The sequence below is a fragment of the Ictalurus furcatus genome, chromosome 2 (assembly GCF_023375685.1).
Source record: "Ictalurus furcatus strain D&B chromosome 2, Billie_1.0, whole genome shotgun sequence".
Classification (NCBI taxonomy): Eukaryota; Metazoa; Chordata; class Actinopteri; order Siluriformes; family Ictaluridae; genus Ictalurus; species Ictalurus furcatus.
This window is the reverse complement of record NC_071256.1, coordinates 6,927,337-6,946,102: the sequence shown is the minus strand read 5'-3', so window position 1 is coordinate 6,946,102 and position 18,766 is coordinate 6,927,337. Positions and strand designations below refer to the sequence as shown.

The window sequence follows — 18,766 nt, the reverse complement described above, 5'->3', positions numbered from 1 at the left end:
AAATCATAAATATATTTCAGGGGATTGGGAAAATGAAAGGTTTTTATTTATTATTTATCATAAATCTTGCCTTGGCTGTCCTCCTGCAGAGATCATGTTGGGTCAGGAGCGAGATTAAAAGCTTGTTAGCCGAGTGTGATTTCTTCACATATCACATAGGGAATGTCATGAAAATTAGGAAAATTCCTGTCCTAATCGGGCGGCTGTGGTTCAGGTGGTAGAGCGGGTTGTCCACTAATCGTAGGGTTGGCGGTTCGATTCCTGGCCCACATGACTCCACATGCCGAAGTGTCCTTGGGCAAGACACTGAACCCCAAGTTGCTCCCGATGGCAAGTTAGCGCCTTGCATGACAGCTCTGCTACCACTGGTGTGTGAGTGTGTGTGTGAATGGGTGAATGAGACATAGTGTTAAGCGCATTGGATAAAAACGTTATATAAGTGCGCCATTTACAATTTAATCAGTTCAGTTTGTAATGAGATACCGGCTGTCGACATGTCAGGGATGTTCTCCCTCAAGCCAACACATACGAATTGCACGTAATATCAGTCAGTACGTTTACATGAACAACAATAATCCGATATTAAGACGATACTCTGATTAAGAAACTAGCTTGTAAACAGCGATTATTGATGACCTTAATCCGATTAAGGTCATACTCGAAGTAAACACAAATGGAATTAAGACATGTGGAGTATTCCTGTTTTAGTCGCATTATTGAAGTGCGTTACAGACATGTACACACCTTAATCACACTGTTAACGTCGTGTGGGAGTTTTCACCGCATTGTGACAGGACACGTACGGCAGCGCTCAACCGTTTGACGGTAACAAGAGAGCACGGCTGCGTCCCAAACCACGTACTTACCCGCTATATAGTAGGCGAGATACATGTATACTATATAGTGGATAAGTATGCGGTTTGGGACGCAGCCCACGGCTTCAAGCAGTCGTCTATTTGCACGTATAGCACGACTAATAATTAACTGCACCCCAAACTGTATACGGTACCATAACGAAGATGAACTGTATGTTGATACGTGAAATTCTGGAGGAAACATCGGACGGTGTGGCGCGGGGACGTAATGACGTGTGCCGTTAATCAATCTATGTTCTATAACATGTAAAACAGGAACATGAAAGGAATATTCTAAAAGCGACTCATGTAAACACCTTAATCACAATACTGTCTTATTCAGAATAAGGTCAATAATTGTCACTAACCTTGATTACTTCTCCAGATGTATAGCTTACAGATTTTAACACGGATTACTTATTATCCGAAATTTTTATCTGACAGTTTCAAGACTTGAATTTCAGATCATTGAATTTAGAAGCGATATATTGAAAAAATACTTCTGCAATGTTTCATTAGCATCACATTTCTACAGGTAGGCTGTAATAGTGTGCACGTCTGCAGCGGATAGAAAAACCTAAAAACACAACACGTGCTGTTTTAACAGGGGCGTGTAAACTTTATCTCTCCACTGCATGCGAGGATGCACTGAGTAATACAGAATTATTACCAGTGATGTGATCAAAACACACTTCTCTCTCTCTGTGTGTGTGTGTGTGTGTGTGTGTGTGTGTGTGTGTGTGTGTGTGTGTGTGTGTTCCCAGTTGTCATCCGTTGTCTCATTATTTCACCTTACACTACCCCTCTATCAGTTGCTCTCTCTCTCTGTCTCTCCATTTTCTCTCTGTTCTCTCCCTTTTTCTCTTGTTTCTCTCTCTTTTTACTTGCTCTGTTTCTCCTCTCCTTTCTTGCTCTGGCTCTCGTTTTTCTGTCCCTCCTTTCTCTGTCTCTTTTCTCTCGGTCTCTCCCCCCCCCCCCCCCCCGTTTCTCTGTTTCTTTCCGTCTTTTCTCTCTCTCTGCTTTCTCTCAGACCTTTTTTCTCTCTCTCTCGTTCCTTCTTTCTCTCCTTTCTCTTTTTGTCTTTCTCTTCTGGCTCTCATCCTCCTTTTCTTTCTCTCTCTCCCCTCTTCTTGCTGTTTGTCTTTTCTTGATCTCTCTTTTCTTGCGTATCTTGCTCTGTCTGTCTTTTCTCTCTCCTTTCTCTATCTCTTCTCTCATTTACCTGTTTCACTCTGTCTTTACGCATCCTCTGTGTGTCTGTCTGCCTCTTGTCTCTTTCGCTCCTTTCCCCCTGCTTCTCTGTATTCATGCTTTCCTTTCCTTCATTTACTCTGCTCCTCTCTCCCTTCTTCCTCCCTTTTCTCTGAGACACAGTATTGCTCTCATCTCTCTCTCTCTCGCGCTCTCTCTCTCCCCCTCTCCCCTTACATTTTTGTTCTTTTGTTTCCCCGATTTTTTTTCTTTGTGTCTGCTGTGTTAGTCAGCACCTTAACTCTCTCTCGCTCTCTCTCTCTCACTCTCTCGCAGCTCCTTGAGGGCAGTTTCACCTCTCAGGTCAGTCACGAAGTTGACGGCCTGATCTTCCAGCCCATCGGGGTGAGTACAGACACACACCTCCATTATTCTCTGTCCGTCTCTCTCTCTCACACACACACACACACACACACTCTCCTCTCTCTCTCTCTCTCTCACACACACACACACACACACACACACACACACACACACACACACACACTCTCCTCTCTCTCTCTCTCACACACACACACTCACACTCCTCTCTTTCTCTCTCTCTCTCACACACACACACACACACTCACTCTCCTCTCTTTCTCTCTCTCACACACACACACACTCTCTCCTCTCTCTCTCCCTCTCTCTCTCTCACACACACACACACACACACACACACACACTCTCCTCTCTCTCTCTCACACACACACACTCACTCTCCTCTCTTTCTCTCTCTCTCTCACACACACACACACACACTCACTCTCCTCTCTTTCTCTCTCTCACACACACACACACTCTCTCCTCTCTCTCTCCCTCTCTCTCTCTCACACACACACACACACACGCAGAAATACTGAGTATTAAATTGAGTGAGTCTGACAGAGTCATTGTTCACAGTAGATATAAGTACTGTAGGCTCGTTATGTCCCCTTTTTTTTCTCTCTCCTTCCATTTCGTATGATCTCGGGAGCTTCTATAGTGCGTTATCAACAGATGCCCAGGCTCACTCCCTTTAATTCCCCGTAACTGTGGGGGGTGAAGGGGGGGGGGAGTGGTGCGTGTGGCACAAACACACAGTCAAGGACGCGCAGTTTCTAGCAGCTGTGTTTGGTGACACGGCCGCTGTATAAATCAACACATGATTTTTATATCAGCTGATGATGAATTGACAGATTGCAGGCATGTGAATAAGGACAGCATCAAAAGTGAACGCTCGACATCTCTCTGTCTGTCTCTCTCTCTCCCCATCTCTGTCTCTCTCTCTCTCTCTCTCACTCACTCACTCTCTCTCTCTGTCTCTCTCTCGACATCTCTCTGTCTGTCTCTACCTCTCTCTCCATCTCTGTCTCTCTATCTCTGTCTCTCTTTATCTCTGTCTGTCTCTCTCTCTCTCTGCCTCTCTCTCAACATCTCTCTGTCTGTCTCTACCTCTCTGTCCATCTATCTCTCTGTCTCTCTCTCTCACTACCTCTCTCTCTATCTCTGTCTCTCTCTCTCGCTCTCTGTCTCTCTCTCGACATCTCTCTGTCTGTCTCTACCTCTCTCTCCATCTCTGTCTCTCTCTATCCCTGTCTCTCTGTCTCTCTCTATCTCTGTCTCTCTCTCTCTCTCTCTGTCTCTCTCTCGACATCTCTCTTTCTGTCTCTACCTCTCTCTCCATCTCTGTCTCTCTTTCACTACCTCTCTCTCCGTCTCTGTCTCTCTCTCTCTGTCTCTCTCTCGACATCTCTCACTCTCTACCTTTCTCTCTAACTCTGTCTCTCTCTCTACCTCTGTCTCTCTGTTTCTCACTACCTCTCTCTCTACCTCTGTCTCTCTCTCTCCCTGTCTCTCTCGACATCTCTCTCTCTACCTCTCTCTCTCTCTCTACCCCCCCTCTCTCTACCTCTCTCTCTGTCTCTGTCTCTCTCTACCTCTCTCTCTCTCTCTACCCCCCTCTCTCTACCTCTCTCTCTCTCTCTCTCTCTGTCTCTCTGTCTCTCTCTACCTCTCTCTCTATCTCTGTCTCTCTCTCTCTCTCTACCTCTGTCTCTCTCGACATCTCTCTCTACCTCTCTCTCTATCTCTCTCTCTCTGTCTCTCTCTCTGTCTCTCTCTACCTCTCTCTCTGTTTCTCTTGACATCTCTCTGTCTCTACCTCTCTCTCTAACTCTGTCTCTCTCGACATCTGTCTCTCTGTCTCTCTCTCTGTCTCTCTCTACCTCTCTCTCTCTCTACCTCTGTCTCTCTCGACATCTCTCTCTCTCCCTCTCCCTGTCTCTCTCTGTCTCTCTCTCTACCTCTCTGTCTCTCTCTACCTCGCCCCTCTCTTTCCACCTCTCTCTCTCTCTCTCGACATCTCTCTCTGTCTCTCTCTATCTCTCTCTCTATCTCTGTCTCTCTCTCTACCGCTGTCTCTCTCGACACCTCTCTCTCTCTCTCTCTGTCTCTCTCTCTACCTCTGTGTCTCTCTCTCTACCCTCCTCTCTCTCTCTCCCTCTCTCTCCCTACATCTCACTCTCTATACCACTCTCTCGCTCTACCTTTCACTCTCTCATACGCTCTTTCTCTCTCTACCTTTCTCTCTCTACCTTTCTCTCTCTACCTCTCTCTCTCTACCGCTCTCTCTCTACGTCTCTGTCTCTCTCTCTCTCTCTACCTCCCCAGAAGATTTCTGAAATGAATTTAAGCAGTGAGACTGAGAGAGTTTGAGTTTAGAGATTAGAAGAAATAGATTTTTGATGACTGAATCGAGACGAGATGGGCTCAGCGTTGTTGTTTTTAAATGTTTGTTACTCTGGTTTTGTTCTGAGCGTAATAAGTTTGGCCGGCAGTGGGAGGCTGGAGCAGGTGGCAGAAGTGAAAGCTCATTTTTCATTCATGTGAACTGGAGAAAGTTTAAAGCAGTTTTTAGTTCAGAGGTTTGATTGTGCCATTATTTATTTCAAATGCAGCAACCTCTCCAGATTATTAGCATACGGCACGGGATTGCACAGACCGGTTGTAAAATTCCTCTCTTCTCGTCTCTACTGGTCTTTTCACATCTCTTCTCTTCCTGTCTTGAGGAGACACGATGAGAAACGAGACGAGATGTCCCATTTGCTCATTTTGTCATTTCTTGTTTCTTCTTATCTGTTCTTGACTCTTCTCTTTGTATCTTCTCGCCTCCTCTTTTCTCCTCTTTTCTTGTATCTTTTTCTCACCTCTTTGTTTCTCTCCTTTTTCTCATCTCTTCTCGTCTTGTCTCTTCTCTTCCGTTCTTCAATTCTCATCTCTTCTCATGTTGTCACTTCTCTTCTCTTAATGTTTTTTTTTTCCTCCTCCTCTTCTCCTCATGTTACTTCTCAGCTCGTCACTTCTCTTAATTGTTTGTCTCTTTTCTCTTCTTCGTTCTTCACTTCTCATCTCTTCTCGTTGTGTTACTTGTGCTTTTGTCTCTTCTCCTCTCCTCTCTTCTCTCCTTGTGTCTTTTCGTCTCTCCTCTTTTCTCATGGCATCTCTTCTAGTCTCTCCTTGCTTCCTTTCATCCCGTCACGTCTAGTCTTCTGTCTTCTCTTCTCATCTCCTCCGTTCTCGAATATCCTCGTCTCGAAAAGCAGCTACAGTCCCTCGCGATTATTGTGCATGAAGTATTTCTCTTTCTTTCTATCTTTCATTATTATTGTGAGGGGGAAAAAAAGATTAAATCGAGTGTGATTAGTTAATCAATTTACGTTTTATAGCCTATAAATTGTTTTATAAGGAATTGCTGCATGGGATTGATAGAATGAGTATGAAGTTTAAAATTTGATTGCTCATTGTATCACAACCATTATTGTTCTCTCTCTCTCTCTCTCTCTCGTTATTTTTTATAATCAGTGCTGTTCATATGTTAATCTCCCAAATGCTTGCTTTCACACCCTGGTGCCAGCAGTTACTCACGCATCCAGAGGTCTTCAACTTGAAAACTAAACGGAACGGGAGCTTAGGGCGCCATGTTGTGCCAGAACCCTTGTGATTGTTAGCAGGAGTCCGATCACATTAATATGAACAGCGCTGTATTCTTACGTCTAATAAAACCCTGTTGACCAGACTCCCAGGCTGCTAGACGACTGAAGCGCCTCCGCCAGTCACGTTCTCTGTGGATGATGGAATGGTACATTTCACTGTTTCCTAATAGGCTGAAACGTCTTTGACACCGCCGGTGTGAAAAATTGCTTCTGATCGCTAGGTTGCTCAGACATGAAGAGAGCGTTCAATCAGGAATGCACCGTTTTGACAAAAGCTCTGTTGGAGAGAGACACGACGCCAGCCGAGCTTTCCCTGGGTTAAGAAAGGAGAGAAATTCTGAAAACCTTTGGTCACGTCCCAGTCCGCACCCACCAGTCACGCAGGAAAGCGCTGTCCGCCCTCTTCCGCATATACGTGATCCCTCAGATGGTGATTGGCTAGTGTCCGTGTGACCGACAGGTGAGAGAGAGAGTGTTATGCAATCCCTCTTACACAGACAGCATGCACAAGTTTGCTTCCTTGGGTCTTGTCCAATAGCTGTGGCATTGTTAATGTCTCTCCGAACTGTTGCGGCACTCAGGAGACCTTACAAGCATTTGAAAGTTACAGATGATATATACTGCATAACGTTTAATGTTAAAAGAGGACGTCCTGATAACGACTTCTCATCACAGACAAACATTCAGTTGATTTTTTTTTTTTCCCCGCTAGATAAGGCAGTAACCACGGAAACGTAAAGATACATCACATCATTGCAATCTACATGTCTCTGATATCGGCAGATGAAAGCTACTCGAGACCGCACTCCGTCCCCAAACGCTCAAAGCGCATATTTTGATGAAACTGTTTAGCAGATTTTACACAAAGAGAAAGAGAGGAAGTAAAGAGCACCAGCCAGACAGTCTAAAACACAGACCTGCTATAGTGCAGTCCATTTTAAAGCCAAAAACTGGTTTTAAGAGTTCATGCAGTGGTTTTTTTAACCGTATAGACAGAGGCAAGTCTCCCGTCGGTGTTTTCTCTCTGATCGTCTCGGTGGGATTTCATCATACAGATCCGGGTCGAGACAGCGCCGGTTACACGTCTCCCTCCAGCAAACAAACAAATCCACAGGTCGCAGGTAGCACAGGCTTGATAAACAAAGCGTCTCTGTCAGTGGTGAAAGTCATGTGTCGGACCTGATGTGCAGTCGCATTGCATCTGAAAATTGAATCGTCTCCGGTTTTTTGTTGTTGTTGTTGTTTTTTTGTTTTTTTTTGGTAATTCACGACTAAGTTATTCATGATTCATAAAGTTGTTGTTTGTATTAATGAATTATGCAGCCGGTCAGGGACAAGAGAGGCCTCACTCATTTAAATCTCACTAATTCGTGATGGTGAGTCATCTCCAGCCTTCTGATAGTCAGCTAGGATTTGACTTTGAACTTGCCAGTATCTCCTCGCCAGTGTTTACTTTCTTCTGCCCTTCAGCGCGCTGATCAAGAAATGCACAAATCATCTCATCAAAAAACGGATCATGTTGCACCTCGGCTGTGGACAGCCTGCTCATCATCGTGTCGTCGTGTTTCTTCTGGGGGAAATGAGTTTTAAAATTGTTCAGCAAGAGACACAGCTCCATTTTATTTTTAAATCAACCAGCATTTGAATATTAACTGAATCCTTTTCTTTTAGCGAATCGAATCCCCACAGGGATGTAAACAGGCTGAAATGTGCATCCTTGTTAGAATGGCCTGATAAAAATCGAACCGAATCCGTGGCTCTTGTTGGCTGTGACCTGTGGTGGGTGGTTTACATTGAATACCATTTTACTGTTTTGATCGTGACAGCAGCCACTGATATCCTGTAGGTTTGGCTGCACGTACAGCTATTAGGTTGCAAAGAGCAGACGTTGCTATGTGGCTATAATCCATCCAGCATTTATCAGGCGTCACTAACGGCTACCATAAAAACACAGCAAAGCAGCCGGTGAGGAAATCTTCAGCACCAACTGCACTCGAGTGCAATTTGATTCTCAGGCAACCACAAAACAGAGCAGCTCGTTATTTGTTGCAACCAGTGACCATAGAAGCACCACATGACCTTAAACACCTAGACCATAGAAGCACCACATGACCCTAATCACCTAGACCATAGAAGCACCACATGACCCTAATCACCTAGACCATAGAAGCACCACATGACCCTAATCACCTAGACCATAGAAGAATCACATGACTGTAAACACCTAGACCATAGAAGCACCACATGACCGTAAACACCTGGACCATAGGAGCACCACATGACCATAAACACCTGGACCATAGAAGCACCACATGACCGTAAACACCTAGACCATAGAAGCACCACATGACCGTAAACAACTGGACCATAGAAGCACCACATGACCGTAAACACCTGGACCATAGAAGCACCACATGACCGTAAACACCTGGACCATAGAAGCACCACATGACCGTAAACACCTGGACCATAGAAGCACCACATGACCGTAAACACCTAGACCATAGAAGCACCACATGACCATAAAGACCTAGACCATAGAAGCACCACATGACCCTAATCACCTAGACCATAGAAGCACCACATGACCATAAACACCTAGACCATAGAAGCTCCACATGACCATAAACACCTAAATGCCTGCAAGTTTACAGAAGAAAAAGGGGAGAAATGACGTCCCATTGCTGTTGTATAAGAAGAATGAAGAAACCCTTTGGGGTGGCAACAGTAAATCCACTTCCATGTCACGTATATCTAGTGCTATATAATATTTTCTCTGTATTTGAGGGAGTGGTTGTTTATAAATGAATGAAAAGACTGCCTAAGCGAAAATAACAGCGAGCACGGTTGAAATGAAGTCAGCTTAATTCTCTAATAGAATCGGGGAGGTTTGTTTCATGCCCTGGCTGATTGCCCTGCCTGCATCTGGTGTCGAATGCTCCGTGCGGAGCTGGAGGCAGATTGCTCAGAGCTGCATTATTAAGAGTTTAACGGCTGAGGATATGAGCAGCCTGATAGCGTCAGGATTTCCTGTTAGCCTGACTGATCAGGCTGGTGTGTGTGTTTTTGTGTGTGTGTGAGAATCGGGGATTGTGTTGGCAGAGCCCCGCAGCAACACCACACAGACAGCTGAACTCACCTCACCGCCCACAGAAGAGTTCAGACACTTACTTGTCGACTGCTTTCATGCACCCGTTTGTGCACCCGAAGAGAAGTGAAGAGATGAGAAGCAACATACACCACACACAGACACTCTTTCTCTTTTTTTTTTTCCTTTGCTGCCACCTTTCTTCTTGTCTGTCTCATTTTCTGCCTCACTTTCGATTTCCCTCCCTTTCTTCTCAATCCTTTTTCCTGCTGCGTGTGTGTGTGTGTGTGTGTGTGTGTGTGTGACATTTCTTCACCTCCTCCTACACCAAGGAACATTGGATCAGCCAAACCAGGAAGTAAAACCGATCCGTTTTCGTTTGCTTTAAGGGAGGAGGAATATATATGCAATATTGAGTGGCGCATATTGTAACTGCGTATATATAATCGTCACGATCTGCGAGTGTCAGTCTTGCACATCTTGTATTACATCCGGGGGTTAGGTATTTGCGGGATTTGTGATCCTTATACCCCAAACAAACCACTGCAGTGTGGCCATTTTGACATGTCTATATGCTTTCCTGAATCAGTACTCTTGGAAAAGTAGACAGTCAAGGGCACTACAGAAGCAGTCCAAAGTCTGGAAACGCCTGTGTTTAATCATCGGACACTTTTGGTTTCTTTGCTAATTGGTTTGACGCTGCGCTTATATTTCAATGAACGAAAAAGCTAAATATTGGCAGAGGGGCTGAAAACATCCTTTTATTTGGCGCGGCAGAACGACGTTTTCTCTATTGTCATTTGATTGCGAGTTCCGACAATGCCACAGCCATCCGTTGCCGGGAGACGAGAGGGCGAAATTGTCCGTGCTATCTGGGTTGGAGGGGTGGCATACTCTCTGTCCCCTGTCAATCCCAGCAACACTAGCCAATCATGGTCATGTGTGAGCTCATGTATGAGGAAGAGGGCAGAGCGCTTTCCTCCGAGTGTGTTACACAGCCATGTGATGCAGCAAGAGCAGCAGTTTGAAAAGATTCCGTAGGCTGGATTGAAGTATGTATCTAGGAGGAAGCACACGTTAGATTTCACTCTCGCTGGGTTGGTAGCTGTCGTACGATAGGGGAGGGTTAGCTGGTGGGTGGGAATTGGCAGGTGACCAATCTGGGGAGAAACATGGTGGCGGGAAAAAGGTACCAATACTAACATTTGCTAAGATTTACTTCGAATTCACAAAAATAACCTGAGCTGCTTTCTATTAAGAAGAGACACAGCGTAATCGCGGACAAATCATGCTGCCTGTCTGTCTTTCAGTGAGTGTGTGTGTTCCTGTGTGTACATGTAACAGTTTCATGGATACTGATTTTTACTGATGGATAGCAGTGTTTCAGCTACCCCCCTCCCCATTCAATACACCAGCCGATACTGAGAAACCGGTACCTCACTCTAAATTAGTATTGTCGAAGTGTATGTACACGTTTATTCATTTCCAAAGTAAAAACTTGGTTAAAACAGTTCAAAAGTGCTTAGCATGTGTGGAAACCTCCTACGTGACAGCATGCAGCTGGTAAACCAAGAATGTGCGAAAGTGTCGAGGCAGATTTGCTCACGTCTGTTGCAGGCTGTAGATAAAGTGGCTTATGCGGTTTCGTTGCGCTCCCCGTGATCAGACCACACCCCAAGACCTTTTTACACAGTGAACGAAGAGAGACACGGGCTATATCTGTCGATCCGGCACCATTTTTCAGAGCTGGTCTTCTTGGATCCGAACTCGATGAGCTCACCCCCGAGTTCTGAGCACGTTGTGAATCACTCGGCATTCTGCTCCAGTTAAAATCACAGTTTTGCAGATGACACACTTTAACACTCGTTTGAATCCTCCGACCGCATCGAAAGGAGAAGAGCAAACGAAAGTGCAGCTCCTTCCTTGCTCGGATTCAATTGAATCCTTCCCGTGCGTGGTACGTTCCAGGTCTCATCAGCTTAGCGTAGCGTAGCTTGTATATATGCGTGAGCGAGAGTTGCATGCGGAATATGTACAACGTAAAATTTAACATCTGCACCCAGTCGAAACCTCGCTTGACCTGCAGCGTGAGAATGAATCATGGCTTCAGAAATGTTTTTAGACATGTTCCTGTTAGTGTCAGGCTATAAATGACATCCATACACCGAGGCCCCGTGAATCATCTACAAATCATGGTGGCTAACTTTATCATCACATGCTAATATCTACACACTGACATGTGCCACACTATACTAGTCTCTCTCTCTCTTTCTCTCTCTCTCTCTCTCTCCTTCCCTTTCCCTATGTGTGCCTGCTTGAAGCATCAGGCCATTAGTGGGCTCAGCACTGTTTTGGTATGTGCACCTGTGGGTGTATGAATACTGCTTTATGACTCACATCCCTTGGATGTGTATGACATCTTCCATCTCTCCTGCGCTGGCTCTGCATTAGGCTGATCCATATTGCACCTGTACTTTACAAGCTGCACAGGCATAGAACGACACATCCTCTCCAAATTCTCCTCCACGTTCTCAGTCTCGCTCTTTCCTGCTCATGTATCCTTCCCCTTTTCTGCCAATCGACCGGCACTCATAGCTCCCATGGCTTTGGTATGCTTGGCCTCTCTTGAGGAGCTCCTCGTCGCTGTGACTCCTTCCGTAGGGATTTAACCAGTCACACAGACGTTACACATTCAAAACGAGGCTTAAGACCCAGTTTAAAATCTGGGCGAGTTCCTATCAGTTTAATCCCTCCACAATTCTGCTGCCTTTTTTTTCCTCCCTGATCCCTTCTCTAGCCAGTCTTCATGTGCAGTATGGAACGCCATAGTTATGTCGTGGATTCTACAAGGTTGTGAGATTTTGGGCCATGTTGATGTGAATGCAGAACATAATTGCTGCAGACGTGTGAGGTGAATATTCATGCTGCCGATCTCTCATTCTACCACAATGCAAAGGTGCGCTACTGGGTTCAGGTCCGGTAACTGCGGCGGCCAGTGAAGTACTCGTGCTTTGTGACATTATCATGCTGGAAGCAGACATTATAAGATGGATACACCGTGGGCGTGATCAGCAATAATATTCTGTTGACTGGTGATCGAACGATGCTCGATTGGTGTTAAAGTGCCGTGCATCTTCCAGGAAAACGCCCCGACGACACAAGGCAGGTTGGGCCCATGGATTCATTCTGTTGAGGTCAAATTCTGACCCTACCATCGGCATGCTGCAGCAGAAATCAATACTCATCAGACCAGGGTCAACGTCTCCTCAGACGTTTTTCCGATCTTCAGCTGTCCAGTTTGGGAACCTTCGTTGTCTGTTGAACCAGCCGTGATCTCCTGCTGTTGTAGCACATCCACCTCAAGGTTCGGCATGTTGTGTGTTTGGAGATGGTGGTAAAAAATGGTTAGACTTCTTATCAGCTCCAACCAGATGTTCAGAATGTCCACCCAAGGTACCATATCATATGTGCTATCCAGAGCATGATATTTTAGTGGCTATGTTTTCTTCCTACTCTTCTTTATAAATCTGATTTATAGAATGACCTGCATGCAGTTCATCCCTCTGAGGTTGCCAGATTTTTCTTTAAGTTGTAAAGAGTTTTCAGTGATTGGGGGTTTTTTTTTTTTCCCACGTTTCTCCACGCCCCACCCCCTTACTTGCTTTTTAAGCAATAAATACTTTTAATGAATATCTAATCTAATTGTGGCCTTGTACATAATCATCATCTGCACCAGGCCTTGATTTCAGTTCTAGTGTTTCCCTTCTGCCCAGGTTGAAGCCTTTCTATAGAGCTTTATCAGGTTTCATCGTGGCACGTAACCTCAAAAGAGCAGGCGAGCCTTCCGCTTTCAGAAACTGCGGCGGAGAGAAGTGAGCAGGAGTTAGAATAGCTTTGCTCCTTTTACAGACAAACCCTCGCTCGGGAGAGAGGGAAAGTGGAAAGGGCAGTGTGGTTGGATTCGGTCCTTTTGTGTCACACTTCAGATAATGTAGTCCGCTATCGAAGAGTCCGGGAAGAACAAGTTCACAAGGGGGTCTCTAGGTGTCAGATAAAGCTCTCGTGAACTTCCGGTTAGTGGTAGCTCTCTCTCTCTCTCTCTCTCTCATCACTACCACTGCTGCTGTCTTGAAATGAGTGGATTAATTACAGTTCCTTTGGACTGTAAGAATTGCAATATTCTAATGAAAACAGGGTTTAATTTCTAAAAATTTTTGCAGTACGTGTTACTGAACATATATACAAATTGAAAGACCATATTGCGTTCGATCACTGTGAGTAGTTGTTGAAAGATTTTCATTTCAGAAACGGGCGTAGAGAAGCAGGCAGGCTTTTTAACCTAATGCACTATTCTATTCAGCTATTCAGTTTGGAAAGCAGCAGCACTCACACAGTTTCACTGGACCAGATATCATTTGTTAGTTATTCTCACATCATTGAGCTTTGCAGGGTGACGAGCACAAACGCTTGAATTACCATGGTCCAGTTAGTAGCATCTGAATCAAGCTCTCCTACTTATTGTGGGATGTAAAAGTTTGTCTTTCATCATCTTTCAGTAGCCTACCTTCACACTAGCAAGCGGTAAGTCACTCGTATCGCTTGTAGTTTGTGTCTTGTGGGTGTGTAACGACCGGTAGCACTTTTGCCTGTAAATGTGATTATTAGATGAGCAAAGCAAGCTGACTGTACTGGAGGCTTGAGTTGATTGAAAATATTATCGAGAGCCATGGATAGATTCGATATATAACGATGACCATCTCTCACAGTGGATATTGGACTTGTCTGCAGCTTGAAAATGAAAAGCCTCTTCACGCACACCAAGTCTTATTTTCTAGAGCTTGTCGTTTTCTGTCGAGATTATTTGAGCATATACAGTGGTAATACATGTTTATAGTAATGCGATGGTCCAGTACGTACAATTTGGACAGCATTCAAAGGGAACAAGCAGTTCAAAAGAGCTCTGGGCTCGAACGCGTGAATGACGTCTCCGGTTAGCCTGACGTATTGGCCTTTGTGTCTATAGAAACCGATAGACAATTCGGAAAGTGTTAATAAAAAGCAGAAGTGATGTTTTAGTGTTGGATTACGAGGACGTTTGCGTCAGATCGACGAGCACAGAGATGTGCTTTGGCACCGTAAGAATGGATAAGCACCATTTCCTGCATATGCTGACATCCCTGTCTTTTTGGAAAATGCACAACAGAATGTTACTTTTCAGGACTATTGACTACAGTGAAGCGTGACCCAGCTGGTGGAAAAAGCTCAAATGGAAGGTTTACAGGCACGGTGGACACGTCAACAATGTGCACAGTTTAAACGTTTCAAACATGTTGCCAGATTGATGGAATGTGATTGGGCAGAAGATGTGCATTATTTTTGTATAACGGTACAGAACGGACAATAGTTCTGGCTGTATCTTGAGCGATAGGTCCATATTAATGATTCGCTCGTTCCAATACCGTACTCTTTCTATAGTAACAGCTCAAGCACAAGGCTTGTACGCCGTACTCTCTGCTTAATCTAAGCCTAATAATACTTTTTTATTTATTTATTTATTTATTTAAGTGTTTAACAAAGTTAAACTCTAGATCATTGATGTGGTGATGTTTTTCTAGGACACATTTATTTAACATTTATCTAAGGAGAATGACCGGCTGTGGTTTTTGAGAAGGAGAAGGGGATAGATGCTGGTGAGGGAATGATTTTTTTTTAATTGTGGTTTTCACTTCGGTGAGAACTGGAGCTAACTCGGTCGTCTCTTGGAGGTTCCTCAATGTTACATTTAAGTATAAACCGTTAAAGTGCACCTAGTATGATTTTTCAAATATTACCTTTCATGTAGTGTTATAGAGCTGTTTGTGAATGTCAAAACATCTGTTTTTGAGTTATTGACTCCCAAAAGAATTAAGCGATTCTGAACAGCTGAAACGAGTCGTTAGTAATTCCAGATTTACTTCCTGTACTAACCTATGTAGGTTTGGAACAAAAAGCCCCGCTGCTGATCACGAACAGATGCAGATGAAACTTGTTATGGTAGTGGGCGTTTCCTTTTAGACACACACTGACAGCGCTAAGCCAATCACAACAGACTGGGACATCTGACCAATCAGAACAGAGTATGCTCTCTGAAAGGAGTTTAGAGCGAATCCTTTAGAACGGATCATTGGACAAGTCGTTTGTGACACTGGGGGAAAAGGTAATGCTGCAGTTTAAATTATGAGCACGTTAAAGTGTTTTTTGACCTTGGATGCGTGTAAATCTATTGTATGAGACCTTTAAAACAAAATTAGGCACGCTTTAAAACCATAATAGATGTGCTTTAAAATGTTAATTTTAAATTAATGAATGAAACATTGTAATCATTGTACCGTGCCGTTATACATAAATAATGCATTAATTCTATTCCTTACTTACCAGCAGTCTTGTATTCATGTCAGAGATGTCTCTCTTGCACTCGATACACAGACTCATAGTGCTGTCTTTTCTAATCCCTTGATGATTTCTGTTCTTAACGCAGAATTACGATAATCCCCCTCATTTCCCAGTCAACTGAAGAAAGCGCTTGTTTCATCATCTTTACATTTACATTCAGTTCACACATTCTGTGCAAAATAGCAATCAATTTATAACGCTCCCGTTAACTGAGCAGTCGATGCAAACATTATACTTCAGGAAGCACCAAATGGTTTTGGGCAGTGCTCTACAGCGTACCACGTGCACCGACCACTCTATCGGAACACCTGTACACCTGCTCATTCCTGCAGTCATCCAGTCTACCAATCATGTGGTAGAATAAAACCATGCAGGTACAGGTCAAGAGCTTCAGTTAATGTTCACGTCAAACATCAGATGGCTGCCAGAAAGGCTAGTTTGAGTTTTTCAGTAAACTGTTGATCTCCTGGGATTTTGAAATTCACACTGTGGGGCAGTTGGGGATTGCAGCAGGGGTATTGTTGAGATGGAAATTTTATTTAAAAAATAAATATTTAAAGGACCGTTTCAGACCTGCCAACCTTTGCACATTTGGGTAACTATCATTAAAGCATCAATTACGTATGTACTTAAAATCAGGTAACATCAGACATGTTTATTTTTCAGCAGAAAATAGTCATGGGCTGCAGTTTTGGGTGGAGAAAAACAATTGAGTATTCCTAAAAACAACTGTGAAATGGTGCTCATGGGGGGAAAGTTACGTCTCAGCTAGAGTTTGGTGTGAAAAACATGGAAATGTCTTGTTAATGAGAGAGGTCAGAGACCGGTTCAAGCTTACAGGAAGGATACAGTAACTCAAATAATCACACTCTACAGCCGTGGTGAGCAGAAAAAGCACCTCGGACCTTGAGGTGGCATCTGGTTCTACTTCCAAAGTGCTTAATGAGCATCCTCTCGCAGAAAGTTTCACCATATGGATAATTGTAGACTTTTTCAAATTCTACGCTGACCGCATGGACTCATGTTAGTCATGCCAACAGATCAGACTGCTGCTGCTGCTGGTGGTGTAATTCTGTGGGGAATGTTTTCTTTGAAATAAAGGAGTGTAAATTATTACTATAGCATAAATGTGATTTTCCTTGCAGCTGGAACTGCTGTCAGAGCTGCTGTTTTAGAAGAGGCATTCACAAACACCAACATGTCTTTAATGCTAAAGTGGGAATATGTTAAAGGATAAACGCAAGACATTACTCAAGGAACAAGTTAATCAAACAGACTATAGAAGAATGATACAGTAGAGCGGACAGTGAAATCTGGGAGTGGGAGGCAGTATGGCTCAATCAGAGAAAGATGTGTCTTAGAGGTGAAGTGAGAGCGGGGAATTTGGCAATCAGAGATAACAGACGCTGCACGTTGTGAGTTGAGAAATGCAATTTTTTTTTGGTCTTTTTTAGCTTCACGCCCATAGTTACTATCGAGAGTAAAGTGATCTGCTATATTGCGAAATGTGTGAGCAGAGCTGTTTGTGTCCTTGGAAAATCTCTTTGCATTTTTGTGAATGCCAGTGATTGCGCAGGGAGAAAAGGAACGAGACAGAGAAAGGGGTGGGGTGTTAATTACAAAAGAGAATGTCATCGCTGCAGATGGCGCGTTAGCAAATCATGCACATTCCAGACGGTTGTCTTTGCACCATGTGTATGAAATTCTCATCCCTCCCCCAACCAAACACAATGACACATATATATTATACTTGTCACTTTCCTTTTCTTTCTCTATACATGCTTTACTTTACGAGTCGCGGTACAGCCGTTTCAATTTGAAATGGTGTCTGTAAGACAAGGACATTTCGAGAAAATTAGCTTTGTCACTGGGCTTTATGAAGAGTGTCGATCAGAAGAAGCGAGCGATATTACACAGTCCGCCCCAAATGTGGAGTCGCTGAAGTGACCTGAAGTAATTGATGTAGACTGAGATAGATATCATTAATCTCGCCGCCGGGTTTTACATATCTATCTGTCTGGAGTAGACGGGGTAGTCCAGAGAGGCAGGAGATGGGGGGAGTTTGTAACTTAAATTAAAAAATGGTAATATTATGTAGAAAGTTTTAGATTATGAATATTTAGTAAGATTGTATTTAGTAGTACTACACACAAGGGGTGTAACTCAAAGCCACTATTTGTACCTGTAGCTCCAAAAACTCGGACCTGAAATGGGCGTGGCCTAAACCAGTGTTTTGTATTATATTTCATTTTTTTTTGATTTAAGGAAAAACCTGTCAGCATGAGAGTTCTTCAACCTCAGCTACATCACTCAAGTTCATGATTGATCTCAGCTAGAGATTTGGGCAGGTCGTGCAGTTATAAATATTTTTGTTTGTATTTTCTAACGGTCCTATTTCCCAAAATATAAACAAACTAGTAGCCTACTGTAAACCACTGCTCTACCAGGCAATTACTAAAGGTTGTAGAATGAATGCTGTAAGTACGTCACATGTGGATGAGCGTGGTCTTTGTCCAACAAGCTTCCTGTCTTAACAACACGCATACGCCGGAGTTACAGCTTGCTTATGCAGGCTGAGACAAAGAAAGGAGAACCACATGGCAGTTCAAAACTAAGTTGGTGTTTTATTTACAATCAAGATACCAAGATCCGATCGTATAGTCAAGTGGTCATTGTGATGCAAATGTTAGATGGAGGGAAAATTCTGAAGAAAAAAAAAACCCCAATCAAACACAGAGACAGACAAACATACAAAAGAAAAGCAAACCAAGAAAAGACATATCAGGATGAAGGTGTCACAAGGTGAAGATGAAGCAATGCCTGGGAAATGCAAATTTAGTTCAGCATGGCTGGAAAAGGTACCATATAAAAATTGGTTGTGTTTTATTATTATTATTAATAATAATATTTTTTTTGCAATTTAAAAAGAGTATATAAAGAATGTTTCACTGACATCTTTGAATAGTCCTTGAAAACAAAAAGAATAGTGCTTGAAAAGTCCTGGAATTATCATTATGAAGCTTCATCATCATTTGGGATGACCAGACAAACTTTGTATTTTTCATTAAAAAGTCAGCCAATGGAGCCACTACTTTAGAAAAGTTAAAACAGAAACTATAGTAGTAGCTTATCAGCCCCAAAAATCTCATTCGTTCTATTTTAATTGTTGGTACCGGATAGTTGTTAAC

At 43.5% G+C, this 18,766-nt stretch overlaps 1 protein-coding gene across 1 annotated transcript in view; it reads left to right on the top strand.

The window, feature by feature from the left end:
* Positions 1 to 18,766, top strand: part of rngtt (RNA guanylyltransferase and 5'-phosphatase) — a 131,211-nt gene that overhangs the window by 85,361 nt on the left and 27,084 nt on the right. Inside the window, exon 12 of the mRNA XM_053645812.1 lies at positions 2,382 to 2,450. Within this exon, the coding sequence (XP_053501787.1) occupies positions 2,382 to 2,450 (69 nt within the window). The remainder of the gene's footprint in view (positions 1 to 2,381; positions 2,451 to 18,766) is intronic.